Source organism: Psittacula echo, assembly GCF_963264785.1.
Source record: "Psittacula echo genome assembly, chromosome: 7".
NCBI lineage: Eukaryota > Metazoa > Chordata > Aves > Psittaciformes > Psittacidae > Psittacula > Psittacula echo.
Genome location: NC_137740.1, coordinates 51,899,383 through 51,920,487, shown reverse-complemented (window position 1 = coordinate 51,920,487; position 21,105 = coordinate 51,899,383). Strand labels below are relative to the sequence as shown.

Sequence of the window (21,105 nt, the reverse complement as noted above, 5' to 3'; positions counted from 1 at the left end):
AGACTGTAGGAAACATTCTTCTGCCACAGAAATGTATTAATTTGCAAAAAAGAAAAGCAGCCACCAAAAAAAATGCGAGACCTGAGGACCACTTCCACCCCATGCTCAACATCCCCGTGCATGCGCTGCATCCTAATGAGGGACCTTATGTTGCAAATTCCAGGACAATTTGAATAATCTGACAGTCTTAATTAACATTTCAGTCTATCAAACATTTGCTTTCAATGCCAAAGAGCTTTTTCTGTACATACTTTCTAGTGCAGGCTGCAGACACCACTTCAAAAGTGTCATTTAGTCCAAGAATGAGACTCAGGTTTCTAGTTCATCCCTGCATCTGTAGCAGAGCTTGTTTTAATTTTCGGAGAATCTGAGCTTCTCACAATTGAAGCTTTTCACAGAAAGCTCTCGCCTTTGCTGGATTTCAGTCTGTTATCTGTCAGAATGCTCTACTAAGAGGAGTTAGGTAAATATTTCTTTATTAAATGATTAATTCCATAAATAAATTCTTTTAATTCATTGAATATAAAATTAAAATCATTTACAACTTATTCCAGTATTACAGGGGCTGGAAGGGGTAAAAAAAAAAAAAAAAAAGAGAAAACAAAAAGCTACAGTTTGATAAATAAAATACTCAGCTTTAAAACAACTGATTTCTGTTTGCCATTAAACTACAGTTGGTACATAATAGCTGCCACTGTGAACACCCCACAAGTGCCCACCTCAGGAAGGAATGTAACTTCCAACTTGGTTGGGAAAGGGGGGGAGAAGATGGAAGGAGAGGGAGAAGCATAATGTTAAATGGAACAGGATAGGAAAGTTTTCATAACCAGAAGAAAACATTTATCTGATCACTTACAAACAGAAAACAGTACATAATTACGTTAAGGTGCTCCAAAAAGAAGCAGTAAAGTGGCTCCAGTACTATGAAGCTTTAAGTATACTTAAATCTCTGTTGCGTTAGTGTCCAGTTGCACAGTGCACTCTTGTAACATCTCAATGTTGCCCTCAAATGGGCAAGGCACCATTTCCATCAAAGGTCCTTTCTCCACGGCTGGTTACTTCAGAACTCTTGTTTAGCATCCCACCCCCAACATGACTTAGTCCCTAAATTTGTGGATGTCATTGACCAGTCTGTAGTATGGGTAAGCCTCGTTCGCATGCGGACAATTGTAGTTGCACCGGCAGGACTGGATCATCATGACGCTCTTGGTGAAGGTTTCCCCATCATCGCAGCGGAACCTGATCTTGACAGTCCTGGTCTGCTGGGGTGTGCAGCACCTGCCATCCACGCAGGAGCCACAGTACTTGGGGCGGTACTTCTTCACACTGGAACATCCGGCATAAGTAAACTTCACTGGGGATGGGGATTTCTTAGTCTTGGTACATTTTTTCCCCTTCTGTAAAGGAAACGCAGTAAGATTATTAAGCAGGAGATTCTTCTCTAGTCTTTACCCTCTACCCAAAGCAGTTTGGAAAGAAGAGGAGCACCGGAAGTGTCTGTATTTACCTTTAGGGAGGCATAGCTAGGCTGGCCACATGGCCTCACTTCACATATTCTGGTCTCTTTGATGAGCTTGCAGTCAGGGTTGTCATTGGTAACCCTTGTGGAGATGCCAGTTCCACACGTCTTTGAGCACTGGGACCAGGAGGTTGTTTGCACAATGCATTTAGGATTCTCAAAAGCTCGGCTTTGTGGCTCAGATCCAAAAACTGGAAAAGAAAAGGAGGGTTTAGCCTAAATATATCCTCTCACAGGGTTTCTTTCTTTCCATGGGGGCCTGAGGGGTGGTATAGCCATCCCTCTCACCTCCTACCCTTAAACTGTCACACAGATCAGCCCATACTCACCAGGCAGCATTTTCAGGCCTCCCTTCACAATGGCAATCAGCTCATTGTTCCTGGTTAGTTCTCCTTCAGAATCATCCGGACCGAACTCTTTGCTGAAGAAGCCTTCCAGCTCATCCAGCGCATCCTTGCTTTCATCGCAGACCCACTCTTCGCAGCACTGCCCGGGCACTTTGACTAGCCTGGGGCTGGGACAGCCCAGGTTGGGAAGAGAGAGCTCCTGCGGGCAGAGCGGGATGCAGCCCACAGCTCCATCTATGCACGTACACTGGTGTTTACAGTTCGGCTGGAAGCTCTCGCCGTTCTGGTAGATTTTGGAATTATATTCACACGGTCTCCCCTCGGACTGTGCTGCAGAGATCAACAGAGAGGGAAGGGAGGGAGTCAGCGGCGGGAAGCGCTCGTTCAAGTACAGGTCTGTTAAATTCAATTTACGGTGGGGCTCCCTGCAACCCCCCGGAGACGTGGGGCCAGAACAATAACTTAGTCAGGAATCACTTTTCCTTATGTGCTTTTAGCGAAGCCCAGACATACTGAATCGCATTCCAGACTGCTGAAGTCATGTGCCTTTCTGCCAAGCTACCAACAACAAAGCATAACCATACATGGACTCGAAATTACTAAACTTCGGCACCTCGGGGACCGGGGTCTGCGTCCGGGGAAGGGGAGGGGGGCGCTGAGCGGAGGACCGGAGCCGCTTACCTCTGCAGATGCCCTTCAGCGCGGCGGGGCTGGCGCCGAAGTTGCACTCCAGCCCCTTGGTGTGGTCGCAGGGCTGCACCCGGCTACAGTCCTCGTTCAGCTGCTTGGCGCAGACCTTGCAGCAGCCGCAGCCGTCCGGCACCAGCCCCACGCCCGGGGCGCACTGCGGCACGGCCGCCGGGCACTGGCAGACGGCGGGGCAGGGCGAGCCCAGAGCCTGCGGAGCAAAGCACAGCGATGGTGAGCGGCGGAACAGAGCGACCCACCTTTACCACCCCCCGCTCCGGGCATTGCCGTGGTACTCACCAGGCGGGCCAGGCAGAGGAGTGCGGCCGCTAGAGCGGGGCGAGCGCCGGCAGAGCCCATGTCTAGCGCCGGCAGAGCTGGAAGCGACAGAACACTTCTAAGCGGGAGCGCGGCCGGCGCGGTCTGAGGCAGCGACGCGCGCCTCCGCCTTATATAGGGAGAGGGGGCCGCCGCGGCGCTGACGTCGCGCGTTCCGGGCCGCGGCCCGCGTCCAGCGCTCGCGGCATCCCAGGAATGCGGCTGGCGCGCGCCCGCCCCGCCCCGTCTCCCGGCACCGCGGCGCTGGCGGCGGCTCTGCCGCGGGGGGTGCCCCCGCCTCGCGCCCGCCCCGTTCCCCCCCACCCGAGCGCGCAGGGACCCGCCGCGCGGCTGGACCGGGAAACGGGAATGGGATGGGAATGGGGATGGGGATGGCGTGGGGTGGGATGGGGTGCGGGGGGCTCGGCGGCGCTGGGGGATGCCCGCTCTTCTGCCGTCCGTAGTAGGTGGAACAACGCGATTCCCGCGGACGCGAAGCCCGGCCAGCAGCCTGGAGATGCCCGGCGTGCTCCGAGGGCTCCCGCTCCCGCGGCTGGGACGACTCCGCGGGAATTCCCTTGCCCCGTGTTCATCCGCGCATCCCTCCGTTTGTGACTCGCTTCGGACACTCTCGGACAGTGTTTCCCCATTGGGGTTGAAGGTTTGGGGCTGGGGAGGGGCCTCCATTCCCCCTGTGCTGCCCCGTCCTGGTGATGAGCGCTCCCACCGGGTCCGCGCTCCAGACGTAACAATATTTCCATATTTGGTAGAGCAGTAGCCCGCATTTTTCACATTTTTGTGCTCTGTTATCCAACCACAAAGCATTCTTGACAGCTTCAGATGTTGTTAAATATAGCCTTAAACTTCTGTTCCCAGGGCAGGAAATTCTTTGGAATTCCTGTTTTTCACGCAATCCGTCTATCATGATTTAGGGGAATTGCGCTGGAGGAGCCAACTGGCGTTCCACCGCCGCTCGCTCCCTCACTGACAAAAGCCCGGCAGCAGAGCGTGCTGCCCAGCGGCCTGACAACAAGTCCCCATTCCAGGGATTTTTCTTTGCAATTGGGAGCATTTATCCCTAACACCACTTTGGAGTTGGGTTCTTGGGGTTTAGGGCTCTTTTTCCGACCGCCTCCAGGGCTGGGCGGTGAGGCAGCGGGCACCTGGAGAGGCGACACTTCGCAAATACCCCTCCGAAGCCCAAGGAGAGGGAAGGGGGCACGGGAGGCAGCGCCGGGGGTGCGGCGGGGACGGGCCATAACCTGCCTGCGGCGTCCCCTCTGCAGTACGCGCCCGCGGTTAGGGAGGGGAGCCCGGACTTGCCGGTGCCGCTGCCCCAGCGGTTACAGCCGGGACCGTTTCGCGGGGACTGAGCGGGGACCGAGCGGGGACCGCGCACCCGGCTCCCGGTAAGTGCTGCTGCCGGTGCCGCTGCCTCCGACGGGGCCGGGGAACGCGTGTTCCTGCCGGTGCGCGCCTTTCACGTGCTCCGGTACCGGTGATGCAGCCTTGTCGGGCCCCACCGGAGCCGTAGAAGAGGCGTTTGTTGTGTTGGGAGCGCTGCTGCTGAACGTAGCTCTGCTCGGCGGCGGGACGCGGGAAGGGGTGCACAAAGGGACCTCTGTCCGCGGTGGAGCCCGGCGGCGACGGCAGCCGGAGCCTTACGGCCGGCCCCCTCCCACCGTGCACCTTCCGTGGGACCGAGCGGGGCTGATGGACACGACCCGGGTTTGTCCACCCTCCCGCAGAGACCCTGCCGCGCAGCAGCATCCCCGCGACGCGACAGGACGGACGGGGCGGCCTCAACCGCAGCGGGATGCCGTGACCCCGGGGACGGCGGCGTGGGGAGTGCGAGGGATGTCCCCGGCGGAGGAGACAGCGGTGCGGAGCCTGGCCCCGTCCTCTTTCAACCTCCCCGGGGATGGCCCCCGGTGGAAGGGCTCCTGTCCGCAGCACTGTCATTCCTCCTCCCATGTCCAGGCCTGATGGAGGGTTCCCGTTGTGGGGTTGAACACTCTCCGGACCCCCCAGTTTATTCTCTTTGTGTTCTTTCCATTGAAGTAAATTAGATGGATGTTTTACTTTGTGGTGGTTTGGGGGTTTGGGGGTTTGGGAAATGGGATGGGATGAAAGCTCCAGGCCCTTTTTGCCCAGAACTCACTCTTCAGAAGGCAGCAGTGGTTTTCTTCATCACTTGCATGCCTCGAAATTTGCCCAGAAAGAACAGTAGCTGAAAGGGAAATTCAGTCTTTAGTTACATGTATCTACCTCCTGAGGCTGCCAATATATACCGTGTAGTGCCATTTCTAATGACAGGAGGTATTTTATGTGTCCATTAAGAATTGGACAGAGACCACCAACAGACTTAGATGGTTGCCAGTAATGGTAGGAACGACTTTCCATCCTTACTGATCTGGCTGAGCCCCAGCTGGTGACGAGGAAGAGCAGGGCTTGGTCCCGTTTTCCAGATTCTGAGCTATCCAGTATGCCGGGCTTCCCTTGGTTTTATTCATGTGTGGGGTTTTCTGTGGTCCTTTAGGAACAGGAGGAACAAATTTGCGATTCAACACACCTTGATGAATGAAAATCTTGAAGAATTCCAGAAAAACCCTGAAATCAAACAAGCAGGAATGGCTGCTTCACCAGTAGGGGTTAAACCGCTCAGGTTTGCTTTCTAGGGATTTATGCAAACACTTGTTTATTTAATTACATCTAATTTAAGGACACACACCAAGCGTTCCACTTTGATCTGTGGCTTTCACGACATCCAGCAAACGCCACAGGAGAAGTGAGTGAACAGCACCTTTTCTCTCTTGGTTTCATGTTGTTCCACGCATTCACACAACTTTGATGGGAAACTGTAACTGAACCTCCATTTGCTCAAAAAAAGGCCACTTGGAAAGCTTTGAAGCGCCTTTTCACAAACCTGTCCTGAATAGCAAGTGGTTGACAAGGCTTGGGAAGGGCTGAGTTTCTTTAGAGAAGTCAGATTTAGAGGTCAGGTTAGACTGTGACCCTTTCATAGGCTTTCCCTACACACGTTTCCCTGTCGCAAACCATGACCCAGCATTTACCTTCCAGGCTGTGCCTACAGCTTCTGGATGCGCATCAGGAAACAGGAAAAAGTTTGGAATATGTTGTTTTTTTAGATTTCATTCAGTGTAACGTACTGTTCCAGACATTTATTGTCCTGAGTGAACTGGGAAATACCCCCTGCTTCACGTCATGAAGAGTGTTTTGCTGGCTCCTTACTTCTCATGCTGTAGGCTGTGTGTCAGGTAAAGTCTGCCAGGAGCTTGGCTAATGCAAAGCAGGAGTTTGAAACAGTTGGCTTTACACAGTAGGTATTATAGATGTACTGAGTAAATCCTGTCATTTTCACAGGCCTGTGTCTCTCTCCAGGGAAAGGACTTTCAAGAGAAACAAATCAAGGAAAAAGAACTGGTTTTTCTTCCCTCCACCCAGCATCACTTTTCCACGGCCATGCATACGGACTGTGGAGCATGGTGCAGTGCTGGATAGGACAGAGGCTCCTCCGAGTGCTGGGGCTCCCACCGACAGTAAGTATCCAACACCAGACCAGAGCATGCCAGAGGTTTACAACCATGTGGATTCTGGAGAAAGATTTTATTAAATCCAGTGTCCAGCCTTTTTTGCGCTGTGTGTAATTTCCTCTTTCTCATGCTCTTTTTCCTCTGCCCATGCTTTGCTGCGCATTTCTTCTGTCTCTCCTCCTTTTCCATCTACTTTCCCCTATTCCAGTCTATTTTCCCTGTGGCCTTCCCTCTTCTAGCATGTCCTGGTTTTGGCTGGGGTAGAGTTCACATTCTTCCTAGTAGCTGGCGCAGTGCTGTGTTTTGGATTTAGGTTGAGAATAGTGTTGAGAGCAGACCGATGCTTTAGTTGTTGCTGAGCAGTGTTTACAGTACGTCAAGGGCTTCTCAGCCTCCCACCCCACCTCACCAGAAGCCAGGAGGGGACACAGCCGGGACAGCTGACCCCAGCTTACCAAGGGGATATTCCCTACCATATAGCATCGTGCTCAGCATAGGGACTGGGGGGAAAGCTGACTGGGGGCCACTGCTTAGGAACTGACTAGGCACTGGTCAGCAAGAGGTAAACAATCCCATTGTGCATCACTTCCTTGCATATTGTAATTCTCTTACTATTATTATTCCCCCCTTCCCCTTCCTTTTCCATACTATTAAATTGTCTTTATCTTAACCCAAAAAACTGTGTGTTTTTTCCCCAGTTCTCTTCCCCATCCCACTGGGAGCTGGGGGAGCAAGCGGAGCAGCTGTGTGGCGTTCAGCTGCCTGCTGGGTTACACCATGATGCTGTGTTTACCTAGCTCGGGCTGGCCTCTCTTGCAGCCCCTGCCAGGCCACTGGTTCCTGCTGCACTAAATCAGTCCTCCCAAAGTCAATGGCTCCTCTCAGTCACTCACAGGAGGTGCAAATCCAGTGGGGCAAATTAAGCATAGCGGAGCGACCCAGCAGCCAGGAGGTTTCAGCAGCTACGATTCAAGTAGATTCAGATTTTATTCCTTGCTTTGATTTGCTTGGAGTTTATGCTGAATTCTTTTGAGTATGGCATTTCCTATTTGTTTTCTTCCTCTTCCCTACTGCCCTCCTTTCAACTGTGCTCATGCCTGTCAGTTTTCCTACAGTCTGTGCCTTGCCTGTGGTTTCTAATATTTGGGGGGGGGGGTTTGCTTTGCAGTATTTGCGCACTGTGAGGCATGTTGCTTTGTAGGCGTGCTGCATTTTGCTCTGGCTGCTGTCAGGATGCCGCAGAGGTTCCTATTGTGAAAGGGGAACTTGTGAGCCTCCTATTCTGCAGGAAAACAGAGAAGGGAAATTTGATGTAACCTTCAGCTGTGCTCATTGCTGCTTCATTTTGTGAAGTGTACAACCCTACTGATATACCTTACACAGATACAAGGGATGTAGCAGCATAAGAGAGGCAAGAAGCATCCCTGCTGACAGTCGGTGTACTCCTGTAGACCACTGACCAGCAGTACACACTGCAGGGCTTTCTTGCCCCAAGCTGGATGCAGTAAAGCAAAGCAGTTCCAGCCAGCTCCTGCTTAGTCCCTCATGCGTTGTCAGAGACTCAGAATACCTTTGACACTGACATTCAAGAGTCTGGCATTAACTTTGGTGTAGTACCAGCCACTACCATTTCCCCAGTGAGACGGGTAGACTACATGTGTATATATATCTTCAGTTACTACCTATATATATGTATTCACCTACTCTCATGTGCATGTACCTAACAATAGGCTATGTTCAGAAGATGCAGTTTGCATGAAGTGCATCACTACAGCTGACATTTGCAATGAAAATTGTGGGCTTTGGCTTTCCATGCCACAAAAAAACTCAATAAAAATCAGTTGGTCCTAGCTAGCATCTGGCTGTACACAGATTACCGATTCCTGTCTGCTGTTTTCATCCCATGCAGTGATGTAGGTTGCAAATATAGTAACATAGCCTCAAATGTCTGTATCTGTTCCAGAAAGAGAATAGTCACAACTGTGTCTCATGAGTTTTGTGAAGGAGGCTGAGACATCAGGAGCATTCATAGGTTCTTTCCCAGTGTCAGCTGAGATGAAGGTCCTGAACAGAAATACTACCCAAGAAAGTTAAACTTTCATAATGATCTTAATAGAAACTTCTTAACTTTAAACCTTGGTCCCCAGAGTGCCAGCTTTCCCTGGAGAGCAATGCATGCAAACTGACATCTGTTAAGAAGAAATGAGCAAGCTCCAAAGAAAATTGCTCCTGATTACAAGGAGTTACTGGAGCTTGCTGAACCTGATTGCAGTCAATTGGGTTGTGCCTGAGAAATCTGTGATCAAAGCACACTTCTAGGCTGTGGTCCATAATGGTTGTCAGCTGCTGTCTGCCTCAGTCTACAGCTTAACTGTGCCTCAGAGACAACTGCCTCCTGCTTTTATCTATCCTGCGGAACCACGTGCTTCAGTACACAGTCTCTTCAGTATGTTCAGGTTTGCCTGTTTGTTCATTTTTTCCCCTATATTTAAAATACATGGCAAATTATTCTTTCCCCAAAAGTGTTTTATTTCAATATAGTTAAAAGTTACAGCTATGTTACCTTAAGGTTAGTCTGCATCAAAGCTAGGGGAGCCCTCTGCCTTCCTTTATGATGCTTTCCCTCCCTCCCTTTCGTGACCTGATGGAACAGCTTTTTGTCTGTGATATACGGATGTTCAAAGGACTTGCATATCGTTTGATTTAAGAACACAGTTTTGTAGCTATTTTCTTGAATAAATTAAAAATGAATATTGATTAATATATCTTTTTCTTTGCATGCAAACGGGAGGGGAAGTCTGGCAGGGTGCTGCATGTGCTTTGCCACACAGTGAATTGTGTCAATCACTGCGTTTTACAGGGCTAGCTGCTGGAAATATCACAGGATTAATCTCAGAATCCCCTGAGGTGCCTGTTGGCTTTGTCCAGAGTCATTACTCATTCTCTGCTATGTACACAAGCTTATTAAAACATGGTGAGACCTTAGTTGTGTTTGATTCTGTACCATTCATTTCTATTCTGTTCCAGCTGGGCTCTTACCCTTGGCCTACCGATATGTTATGTGAGCACATTGCAGTGGCAGGTAGCTGTGTTCTTCTGTTACACACACTTACTGTATGGCACACACAGCTAACCAGTGCAAGGAAGCCATGTACAGCCTCCTCTGGGGCTACTGTGCTGCTGGACATGAGGTACTTGTGCTGTTCTCCTGCTTGTGCCCCTCACTTCTAGTCTGTGATTGCATACAGCAAACATCAGTAGTAGACAAATAAGCAGACACGATGTCATCCTCGCAGATACGGAGGACTTGCAGGCAGCCAACAGGTCATTTATGTGCCTTAAGGATGTTTATGGAGACGGAGTTATGATCCAGGAATGTGCGAATAGCTGTCCATCCCAGTGTTATGTGCCTACGATTAGGGCGAGTGCTAAACCATCTCTGGACTTGATTAGCACCCAGATCTGAAAGATGTGTCCAGTTCTGTGGAGCTGGCAGGGGTGGTTTTTCTGAGTGAGGAAGAAACTGAGTGCATGGAATCTCTTCCTTACCTTATCTCTGCTGAGGGTTAAACTGAAACTGGAGGGAGCTGGCTTGCAAGAGCTGGTGGGTTGCTCTGTGAAAGACTTCCTATGTGGGCTCCATCCAGGAGCAAAGAGCCCAGCGCATTGCACAGACTCATGGGAAGAAGAACATCTCTTGTAGTCAGCCAGGAAGCCTGGCTGCTGCCTGCTGGCTTCCCAGGGACTGATGTCCTCAGGAAGTAGAGGGTTAGCAGGGGCTATCAGCAGACTACTTTGGTATGGAGACTTTTATGATTGCATTAATGCCTGTTTTCCTGTTGTACAGAAATTATGACTCCTAGTGTCAGTGTTGAGATGAAAGCTCTTTTGCATGGAGCAAGCATTAAAAGCTAGCTGTTATGTTCATCAGAAAAGAAAACTAATGCTGGCTGGTGGCTATTTACTTTTAGAGGTGTTCGGTTTTGTGGTGGTGTTCTTTTAACTCTTTGCATTTATCTGCATTCTTTTGTACACAGCTGTGTCTTCTCTCACTGCCTAACTTGGGGTCTGCTTCTGAAACTCCCTATGAGCTCAACTTTGAGACTTAAAGGATAATTTGAGATCAGCAGAAAAATGGGAGCTAGGATGGGTCTTACAGGTGAGCAGTGTGTAATAGCACAACAATGTTTGTACGGGGTTGTGAGAGGACAGCCTCTGGTTTCAAGGACTGAGCTTTTTTGGGATGTACCCATACAGTGTTTAACAGTGCTATGTCAAAATCAAAATCACTGATTAAAAGCATGCCTTGCTTATGCTGCTAAAAACACTTTTAGATTATACACACTACAAACAGTAAATATTGAATGTACAGATTTACTTTTCCTGGTTTATAGAGAGCTCAGTGGCCCTGGCAGAGCAGCTGGACAGATGTGTTTATAGCAAGCTCCCCGGCTGGTACAATGCGACAGTGTTTGGCCTGCAAGCACCGCAGGGGCATGCTCAGAAAAATAAAAGTGTTCCATTTACACTGGGGAGAAAAAAAATCCTGAGAATGTTTCTATTAATATTGACTGGTGTAAAACCCCAAATTCTCCATTTCAGGCCTTCCACACTTCAAAAATAGAGGACTAGATGGTGAGAATGTGGGGTAAGAAGCATTTTCTCACTTATGTAGCTGGTAAAAGGGATGGTCAAGGCAGCAGTTCTTCTTGCAGAAGAGGAGGATTGTTGCTGAAATACTCTTGGTGGAGGTCGGGTGTGAAATGAAGAGATCGGGGGAGCGAGCAGAGCAGGGCAGCAAACCTCGCGCATGGGGACCTGTGGGGGCACACAGCGTGCAGTGCCAGTGGGTTTCCATGGACTAGGAGCTGGGGCTCAGGACCACTGCTGAGAGCCTGGATGCTATCAGCAGGCATGTTCCTAAAAGGTGAGAGGGACCAGATGCTGTGGGGAAAGCAAACTGTGTGTGCACACACCTCCCACCCCTGCAAGATGCTGATGGGGATGGTGGGAAATCCACTTCCACATTCAGGGAGATTTTTTAACACGTTACCTTTGATCTGGGCTGAGTTCTTACATGAGCACTAGCTTCTGATCCAATTTATACTGACATTAAGGCTGATTTATCTGGTCAAAATTAATGGCATTAATTAATTTGCATATATTAATTAACTGAAATAACTGATATTTGAGTTTCTGGAGTGCTCCCAAGGAATAGGGTGGCTGCATCTGCCTCTCTGATTTCCTCAGAAGTTATCCTCGTCTGAGAATTGAGTTTGTTTTCATCATCTGATTCACAGTTGACAGCTTTCTAACTCCTGTAGAAAAAATATTTACTTTTTAAAAGGGATGCTTGGGCTGACTAACTTTTCAGGAAAGTTTTCTGTTAAAGAAAAGTGGAGTTAGAAAGTAGAAGTCTGTATTGGGGCTGGCTAAGCCCTCTGCGATTAAATATAGACACATATATATAAAATTTAATAGTCATTTTGGGTTGTGAGTAAAGCTAGGAGCCCTGGTGAGGTTTTTTTTGTTTTGCTTTCCCACCAGCTTCACCTGCAGGGGACATCTTTCCCTGACTGCAGGTGACCTGCCACCCTGGTGACACAAGGGGATGATGCCATCCCATGGGTACCTGCTTAGTGAAGAACAGCATCATCCTGGTAAGAGCAGCTCAGGACCTCGCTGTCTTCAAGCCCTGGTTGCAGCTTCCTTGTCTACAAGCCCCTTTTCTGACAAGTACTGTACATCGACCACCCCATCGCACCTGGGAGCATCACAAAAGGTGCTGAGAGAAGGGGGCTCCTGTGCCGAGCACTGGTATGACCACAACAGCATTAGTAGCCATTGCACGGCTAGGAGAAGTGGCAGCATAATGCACCTCTTTCTTTGCAAGCTGAGCTACAGGCCACGTCTCAACGTGGCCTGCTCGCACCTCTTTACTGTGCATTAGTTGTGAGCACTGATTCAAGCAACCCCAGCCACCTTAGACCCAAACTGAGATTCATTGATTCCAGCAGCAGCGCTGGCCTGAGGCTCCTTGCTCCCTGGCGCCCCATTCCCCTGCATTTATGACCTCCTCCTTGCTGTTAGAGTGGCACACAGGTCTGCAGTAAAACAAAGGCTCCGGCCCAGCTCTCCCAGGGGTAGCAAACTAGCACATTAACCCACTGTGTGACCTGGCAAGGACTTGTGACTCCCGCTGGATTTTATGGCAGGATACCCTTTTCCTGAGCATCGAGCGTTTAGGAGGCTACACAGTTGATGCACAGTCAGCTCCTGAAGGGCAGCTGGCATGATGACAGTAGACTTAAAAGATGAATGGTCAGCTTCAGCCTTGATGTCACCATCATTTTAATGCTAATGGACTTTTTCCTCAGCCAGCCTCCCGCCTGAATGGGGAGCACAGAAACATCCTAATATTTATGGGATTTTAACTAGATTAGTTACAAACCTATAAAGCAAAGAAAGAGACAGTTCATCCAGTATTGGGGAGGGGAGTGTTAAAAATGCCACCTCAGATAAAATATTATGGGAGTTGAGTAACTGTAAATAAGAACCTTGCCTATGAAACAGCTTCTTATGTGAGCTTGGGATGAGGGCCAAGAGAACGTCTAGGTCTTGGGGAAATTTATTAGCCCAGATCAACAGGATTTCTGGGACTCAGGAGATGGGGTGGCAAAGAATTTGCCTGCTGGAGTCTGCACTTCCTCCATTCATGCCTGCAGCAGGAGTTTCACTGACTAAACCTTTGAGATGGGTCATTTGCATTTTTTGGATTTCCTTGGTTCTCATTAGCAGTTGCAGTTCTATCCTGGGGAGAGCTGGGTTCAAGCTCTGGGTTTCCACAGCTTGCCAGTGTGGTCTTGGATAAATCTCCTGGTGCTTCAATGCCCCTCTATAGAGAAGAGATAACATTTATCTCCTGACTCATGGGGATGTCAGGAGGGGGTGCTAAGGACTAGGAGGCATTTGGATACCTTTGGCATTGATTCTCGCTACTCAGACACTTTTATTTTATCCCCTTTGCCACTGCAAGCTGGCTGTCCCGATAGGGTCATTGGTGTCCTGATGATATTAAGGTCATCTTGGCTATGCATTCACTTTAAAAAAGGGCACAGCTTGAGAACCTGCTGCCTTTCATCCTTCCCATTCTCACCCCTCTGCTATTCTTCCAGCTATTTCTCACCTGCATCCATCTTTCTGTCCAGGTTCTTCTAGTACATGTCTCCCCTTCTGCCTTCACTTCAATATTTATGCCTCTGCCTCCATCTTCACTCCCACATTTTGTCAATGTTTTACTTTTCTTATCTTGTTTTTGGAAGCCATCTTTAGCCTCTCCTCTGTATTTACTTTTCCTCCCTCTAGTTCCTAGAGCTTTTCAGTAAACAGCATCCCTCCCCTATTCTGACTCATTGTCCACTGACAGTGGAAAGATTTCATCATCAAGTCAATGCAAAGATCTCCCAGTTTAGAGTGCAGGATAGGTTGGGATGACCTTGCTCTGGCTGTCAAGTAAAGAGCCACAGGGTCTAATTCCTCAGCTGATGTTTATTTGCTGGTTTGTCTTATGTTCAGTTGTCCTTCATTCCTGCACCAGTGTAAGTGCCTGTTTATTGGAGGGTGCTGTACCATGCCCTGTACCATCGTGCTCCAGTCTGGTGGCAGCGAGCAGTGGCTGTTGGTAATGCACTTAGCCAAAGTGTGGGAAAACTCTCAGACTTGAACTTCACTTTGTATTTCCATGCCATAAGAAACTTGCTGAATGTTTGTCCTTCCCTTCACGTGGCTGCTGTCTGCTCTTGTACTGCACTGACATATGTGAAATCTATTTGGTCCCCTTTTAAATATGCTGCTTACAGTATAAATACAAAAGCAGACAGTGCTTCTGAAGAGAAAGAAATGTAATTGTGGTGGTGGTTGTTGTTATAAATAGTGCAAAAGATTTAGAAGCTATTTGGTCTTTCAGGCAGGAATCACAAGCACTCTGTGTAATGTAATCTTAAGGCTCTCTGATTTAGCTATTGAAGTCTTCCCAGTTGTGATTGGCCTGGTTCACTCGTTACTGCTTTGCTTCAGTGCAGGATGAGGATGCTCTGCTCTTCACAAGAGTGAGGCTTAGCCTCCAAAAACACGGTGTGCTAGATCATGTACATGCATATAGCTCTGTTATTCATGCAGATCAGGCGTTTGTGTTGTGCAACTGGCCTGTTCGCATAGACAGCAGTGGTATTTCCACACATGGATTTTTGAGGTTGGTTCCTAAAATCAGGGCTGCATTTTTCCTCTGCTGGAGTGAAATACAAATATTTATTTATTGACAGAGCTGGAGTTGATCGTTTTCCCTGTCCAGGCCTGAGCTCTCTGTTCTGTCAGATGAAAACAAGTAGTATTTTCTTTTCTCAAATGCATTTGTTCGTAACTGTGTTAAAAACATAAAAACAATCAGTGCCTGCTCTCTGCCAGGCCCAGCAGAGTGCTATATATATACATATATATATATTTGTGTGTGTGTATGTATATGTATATCAAAAGGGGCTGAAAGCCCAGAAATTCTTTTGGCAGCCCTGCTGTCTGGTTAGAAAAGGAAGTGAGCTACAAAATTTGAACATTCAGTTCTGAGACTTGAAAGCTTTCTGGATTTTATTACTGACTCAACAGGGTTTTCATTATGTATGTGGCCAAGAGGAGAGGTTTACGCAAGAGGAACACATTGTAGTTGAATGTGTTTGTAATTTTACACATTGTTAAATGATTGAGATAACTGGATGTCTCCTAAATGGGCAAAATAAATTATGTGTTAGCAGCAGTGTCACTAAGGCACAGACAAGTAAATACAAGAGAGTTGTTGGCTCCCATCCGAAAGCTGATTTCCAGTGCGAAGGGGTCCTGATCCAGATGCTGAGTGATATTTTGCTGTTGATGTGAGTGGTAGCCATAGTTCTCTCAGCATATCTGGAAGGCTCTTGCTGCCTGTCAGTCTGTACAGATGATAGCGTCTTCAGCTTGTCTTTTTTTCCCTCTTTGCTTTTTAGTAACTTGGTGCTATTTAAACAGCAGTTTGAGGTTAACTTTCTTCAGCTCTCATTTTCATGTTAGTTTTAGGAAGAAAAATATTTTGAGAAGCAGATTATCATGCAAAGAGAGAAGGTGTTGGATGCATGGACTAAGCTCTAAATACAGACTGAGGCTGTGTCCTGCTGTCCTGGTTGCCTCCTCCAGCAAGGGATGTGCTGTTGGATCACACACTCCGGCCAGTCAGCTCTGCTGCAAACCAGCTTAACGGTAAAGTGAATTCCTGTCCCGCAGACAACACGGTCCCAGCTAATTTTGCACTTGTTCATGTGATGGGTATTTATTCTTCATTGTCTTAAAAAGGTATTTATTTTTAAACCTCTGTGCTCTCTGGTGCCGTACAGTCTTGATGCATATGTTCTTATGAAACTGCTGTCATCAGGAAATGCTGTCTCTATGTGCCTTCGCATTTTACACATGGGAAGCCGAGGCCTGGGGAAAATACAAGATCGTTGGGCAATTTGGGCTGGAATTCAGATCCCACTCTCAACCCTTCTCACTCCTGTTTATGCCCAGCATCTCTCCTGTACATGCTGCTATGAGCAGCCTGGGTCTGCCTTCTGGATAGCCACCTCAGAGGTGCCAGGGGCTGCTCCTGGGGTGTCCAAGGAGTTTTCCTTTGCTGTGGCATGTCCAAGCCCCCTTCCCTCAGCGCAGCAGGCTGGTGGCTGTCTTCGCTGCCATCTCATGCCTTGTCTGCACATGGGAAACCTGTGTCTTTCTTGCCCTTCAGCTCTATTTCAGCCACTAATTGCAGGAGGGACAACTGGTTTCCTACAAGGGGCATGGTGATGGTGTGCTCCAAGCTGCACCGTGGCTGCCGCAGTTCTGCCACTGCCTGTGAGAGCAAGCCCTTTGCTCACTAGAGCCTTGCTTGCCTTTGTTTTCAGTCTTTCCTAAAAATTATGTAGCTTTAAGGCATATGATACCACCAACACTGTAAATCCAGATAGGCAGCCTCTCATTTTCACCTTTGATTTGTTCCATTTGTTCCACTGTGTATCTTCTTGGAGAAACATCTACTCTTCCTGCTCTTGTAAAAGGTACATGTGAAGTGTTGTTTATCATGAAGGTTTTTCCTTGCCACTGCTACATGGTTAGTGTCACTGAGCATAAACATATATGCAAAACAGATCCACTTTTGATGTGGGAAATGCAATGTGTGACTGTCCACCTGTGTGTACCAAGCAGAGGAGTTTACTGGCTTTTTCCCACTCACCCCTCTGTTGCTGCAGTGAGTGACCTGCGGCAGGGCTGAGCAGCAGTCACTGATCCTCACTCCCAGCAGCAGGAGGGAGAGCAGGGGCTGCACTGCAGGGGTTTTCCAGGGATGCTGTGGAGCTCGGGAAAGTAATAGTGCTGATGGCCAGGAAGGTAACTGGGAGCCCCTGTCACAGCTCCCTTCCTCCTCACTGTCCTCAGCCCTCGAAGGTGTGGTCCATGCCCATTCCCAGTGCCTCCTGGCCCTAAGGAAGTTTTCATTTGTGGCTGCTGGACTCAAGACTGTGGGCGGCTCTTGCTTTACAGTACAATGTTTTTGTAATGTTGTTATGCTGGCTTTCTTAGTAAATGCATTTTCTTTAGTCACTTTTGCCTGCTAGTTTGCCCTGTGTTTCTGAGTCCCTTGGATCAGTTCCAGCCAACCATGAAAAGAAGGTATTTGTTTCCAAGACATTAAACTGGAGGCAGAACCCAGGAAGGTGACTAGCTGAGGGGGGGAATGATAGCACATTGATGCCCTAGGAGAGCTGGTGGCTTGAGCACATCTCCAGTTAGAATCCAGAGGAAGAATCCATGATAGGGAGGAAGAGGGAGAGGCCGTGAACACCCCGACCGCAGGAAGTTCCTCCTCAGTGCTCATATGGTCTTCAGGCACTGGAAAGTCCAACCGCAAGACACAAATTCATAGGAAAAGAGGTCTCATTAATTCCGCTGCCCACAACTTGCTTATGGCTCCACCAGTGCTTCCAAGCATTTGGTTTGGTCTAAGGGCTACTGGAAACTGGGCGGATGTCTTCCCTGAGCCACCCTGCCTTTCCAGCTCCCCAAGGTGGAGGTGCTTCACAGGCCAGGGTGCTGCTAGAGGAGATGTTCAGCTGTCCATGATCATCCAACCTGCATCTGGTGTGCTTGAGCATTGAAATCCACCTTTATCTTCATGTTTCTGCCAGAGATTTTGCTAACCAGAAAAATATGGCATTATAAGAAGGCCGTACCAGCTTATTATTCATATCCTCTCCCTAGTGAGAAAGAGCCAGAGAGCATGTTTTAAATGTAGCCCATGGTCAGATGGTGCGGTGAGTGCTGGAAGCCTGGGATGGTCTGGCAGGAAAATAATTTCCCCTCTTAAAACCACTGAATAGCTCTTGTTCCTCCACACTCCAGCTGGTTACGTTGGCTGTGCAGCCTGGGCATGGAAATGTGGCCGGACCCAGGATGCCTCCCAGCATCCCTGGGTCAGCTCTTGCTGCACTTTTGCCACTGCAGGCAAGGGATGGACTCTGCTCTGCTTTTGGCTGCCAGAGAAGAGGGGATGGGGCAGGAGATCCAAAGGGATGTCCTTTCCTTCTCCCTTGCTGGCAGCTTTGCAGCCTATTTGTGATGCAGAGGATATGGTGGGGATGTTCATGGTTTGGAGGGACGGTTTGCTTTCACAATGGGAGCAGAGGCAGCACAGATGGCCAGGGGAGAGGACATGGGGTGCTGCCTGGGGTCAGTGCTGCCTTGGGGCTGGGCTGCTGTTGTGGGGTTTGCTGCCCATCCATCACGCTGCTCCGAAGGAAGTGATGGGAGATGGTAACGCAGTGCTTGGGAGAGGCTGTGCAGCACAACCCCTGATTTAAAGGAAAAATAGCCTTTTGAGAGCATCACTAGGGAAAAATTACCTGAATCCTTGGCAGATGCCATTTGGTTACATGCAGCATCTCAGATCTTGCGAAGCTGAAAGCACTGCCAAGCCTTTTCCTCCTGCCTGTGTAACACTGCACCTCCACCTCCCATCTTCCCTCCCCAGAACACAACATCCCTGTGAAACAGAGTTTTCCAAATGGGATACATTTCTCTCAAATTGCTCTCAAATGTTCCTACCAAGAAACTGGGATACTCCTCTTGCCTGTGGCCCTGCACGGCCGCCGGCAGTGTGGTGAGCTCAGCAGGGTTGTGGGTACAGCCCTGGCTTGGTCCCCATAAACACAGTGTCTTCCCCAAAGATGGGTCAGCGCTGGGGAGGTGCTGCTGACACCCTTCCTGGTGCTGCTCAAGCCATCCTCTCTGGCTGGCCTCCACGCTGTGGTTTGAGTGCAGTGCCCAGCTGAAATGGGCAGCTCGGTGGCCAGCTGCAGCCCAGAAAGGTCACATCTGGAAAGAGCATTTGAGCTGCTCCTGGGGATGAACCCATGTGCATCCCGGGGCTGACCCAGCTTTTCCCTACTTGCAGGAGGGGTCCCTGCACTTCCTAGGGATGGAAGGGTTTGGGAGGCAGGCAGGCAGGGGTGACTGGAGTGAATCCACAGAGCTTGGAGGAACTCGAGTGAAATGCCAACCACATTCTTTGCTTCTGCCCCTCATCCTTTCCTCCTGGCTCTATAAATAGGCTCCTTCTCAAATGGGAGGGGAAGGCAGCACTTTGATATCAACTCTAGTCCATTAAAAACAGAAGATGGAGCAGTTTGCCTCCTCTGAGCCCACCTGTCAGTGTTTGCAGTTTTGCTATCATATTTTCCAGCATTTTCCCAGTGTTTTCCTCTCCTCTGTTGCTGTACACAGAGGCAGAGGAAACTTGCCTGTGCAGAGGAAAAAGTGAACCAGGCTTTCTCAGACGTTCTCATAAACAGCCTGAAAGAGCTTTACACATTGATCCCACGCCATTTTAGTCATCGGAGGTCTTATTTACAACTGTAGTGTGCTTAAAACAACCAACAATGCAGAAGCACTGCAGACCTTCTGTAAGTACAGATCACCTGGCTGCCTGAAGAAAAAAATCTCTGCAGAAAATTGTAAGTTCCAAAGAATATTGGTTTTGTTTTGGAGTGGCTTGTTGTTGTTTGGGTATTTTAAACCTGAATGTTGTCTTTAGGAGGAGATGGTGCCATTTAAAAATGCTAAATGTGTGTAACAGCCCTAGCACCCTCTGCGTGTCTCCTGGCCTCGTTCTGTGATGCTCATTAATATTTGAACCCTTTGGTGCATTAATACTTTACAGCAAAGCTGTTAGCCTGGGAAGGCTGCAGCTATCTGAAACCCCCTGGGATAGTCCGATAGTTCACAGGGAGGGATTTTAGGGGTTGATTTGTTTCTCTTTGCAGATGGGTTTGAGTGGAGGGGGATGAGAGGGATGCGCAGAAGGCAGTGGTGTGGTGGTGCTGGTAGGGTGTTGTGTAGCTGCCTGCCCTTGGCAGGCTCTTGCAGGCTCTCCTGCCACCCCTGCAAACTACACATGGAATTTCTTGTTTGCTTTCCCTGTTTGAAGGCAAAAACTGAACCGGCTTTGGCAGAGAGGACTGATGAGATGGGTTCAGATAGCCACAGCAGTGGTGCAGCAGGGAGGATTGATTTGGAGCAGTGCTAAGAACTCTCCAAAGTATTCAGGCTATTAACAAATTGTAGGAGCTGCCATCCTGGAGTGTGCTGGGGTCCAGCCAAAACCTTCTTGTGTCCAGAGAGCTGCTGGCAGGTCCCCTGCTCAGTGATGGCACAGAACACGTGCAGTAGAGCATCACCCAGGGGTAGGCAGGGACACTGCTCATCTGCCTCAGCCACATCTGCTTGCCCCAAAACCCCCCAGTGGGGGAGGGTGACACAGGAATTTTTAGGAACAGTTTTGTTCCAGTTGGAGGAAACAAAAAAGGTCAGAAGGCAAATGGAAAAAAGGAATGTAACATCTCTCTCAAAAACCAAGGTAAGAATGTGAGGTGATTACAACATGTTTGTAATCAGCTGTAACACTGAAAGGAGGCTCTGAGTTCATCTGGAGTACAGAGCAGCAGAATTACATGCAAGCGTTTAATTTTATTAGGCAAATTAGCATGTAATATGTGTGGGAAGTGGTAAACTTTGTTCCCACAGAAGTACCACTTCTTAAAATGTATTTGTTTGTTTGCCATTGTACACATTGTGTTGGTTTAAGAGAAGTATTCAAGTCAAAGAAAACATGACGCAGAAGGTTCAGGGTGCCATTCGATAAACAACGGGCTGCAAGCTGTCAAAAAAACTTAAAGTGGCAAATCTGGCACATGCTGAATCCATTCCTTTCTGTGCAGGAAGAAAAATAGCAATCTATTTCACATCCAGCCGAACTCTTTCACAATCTGCATTGCTCAAAGCTGGAGTCACGGTCAACAGCAGCAGGGATGTCCATCTGTTGAGACACTCTTTGCAAGCAAAGGTAAGTCAAGTGGTATGCTGCCAAGCTCCCGATGACCCTGTGGTTGATACAGTGGGTTAGAAGCAATGTTGTCTGCATCTTGATACAGGGTTAACTAGTTTTCCCTGCCAAATAGCAGTGGGCAGCATCTGGAATACACTGAAAGGTTTTTCCATTTGGGCCAGGTCTACTCATGGCGGTGGTTTGGCCAATTTTGCCTCAGGAGGCTAAAATGAGTTGTTTTAC

At 48.8% G+C, this 21,105-nt stretch overlaps 1 protein-coding gene across 1 annotated transcript; it reads right to left on the bottom strand.

The window, feature by feature from the left end:
* Window positions 1–1,097: 1,097 nt before the first annotated feature.
* CCN1 (cellular communication network factor 1) lies at window positions 1,098–2,913 on the bottom strand (the record flags this gene model as incomplete). The annotated part of the gene is made up of 5 exons (XM_080623890.1): window positions 1,098–1,397; window positions 1,508–1,710; window positions 1,849–2,196; window positions 2,548–2,764; window positions 2,854–2,913. 5 exons carry the CDS (start codon window positions 2,911–2,913, stop codon window positions 1,098–1,100), a joined length of 1,128 nt encoding a protein of 375 aa, XP_080480016.1.
* Window positions 2,914–21,105: the final 18,192 nt, after the last annotated feature.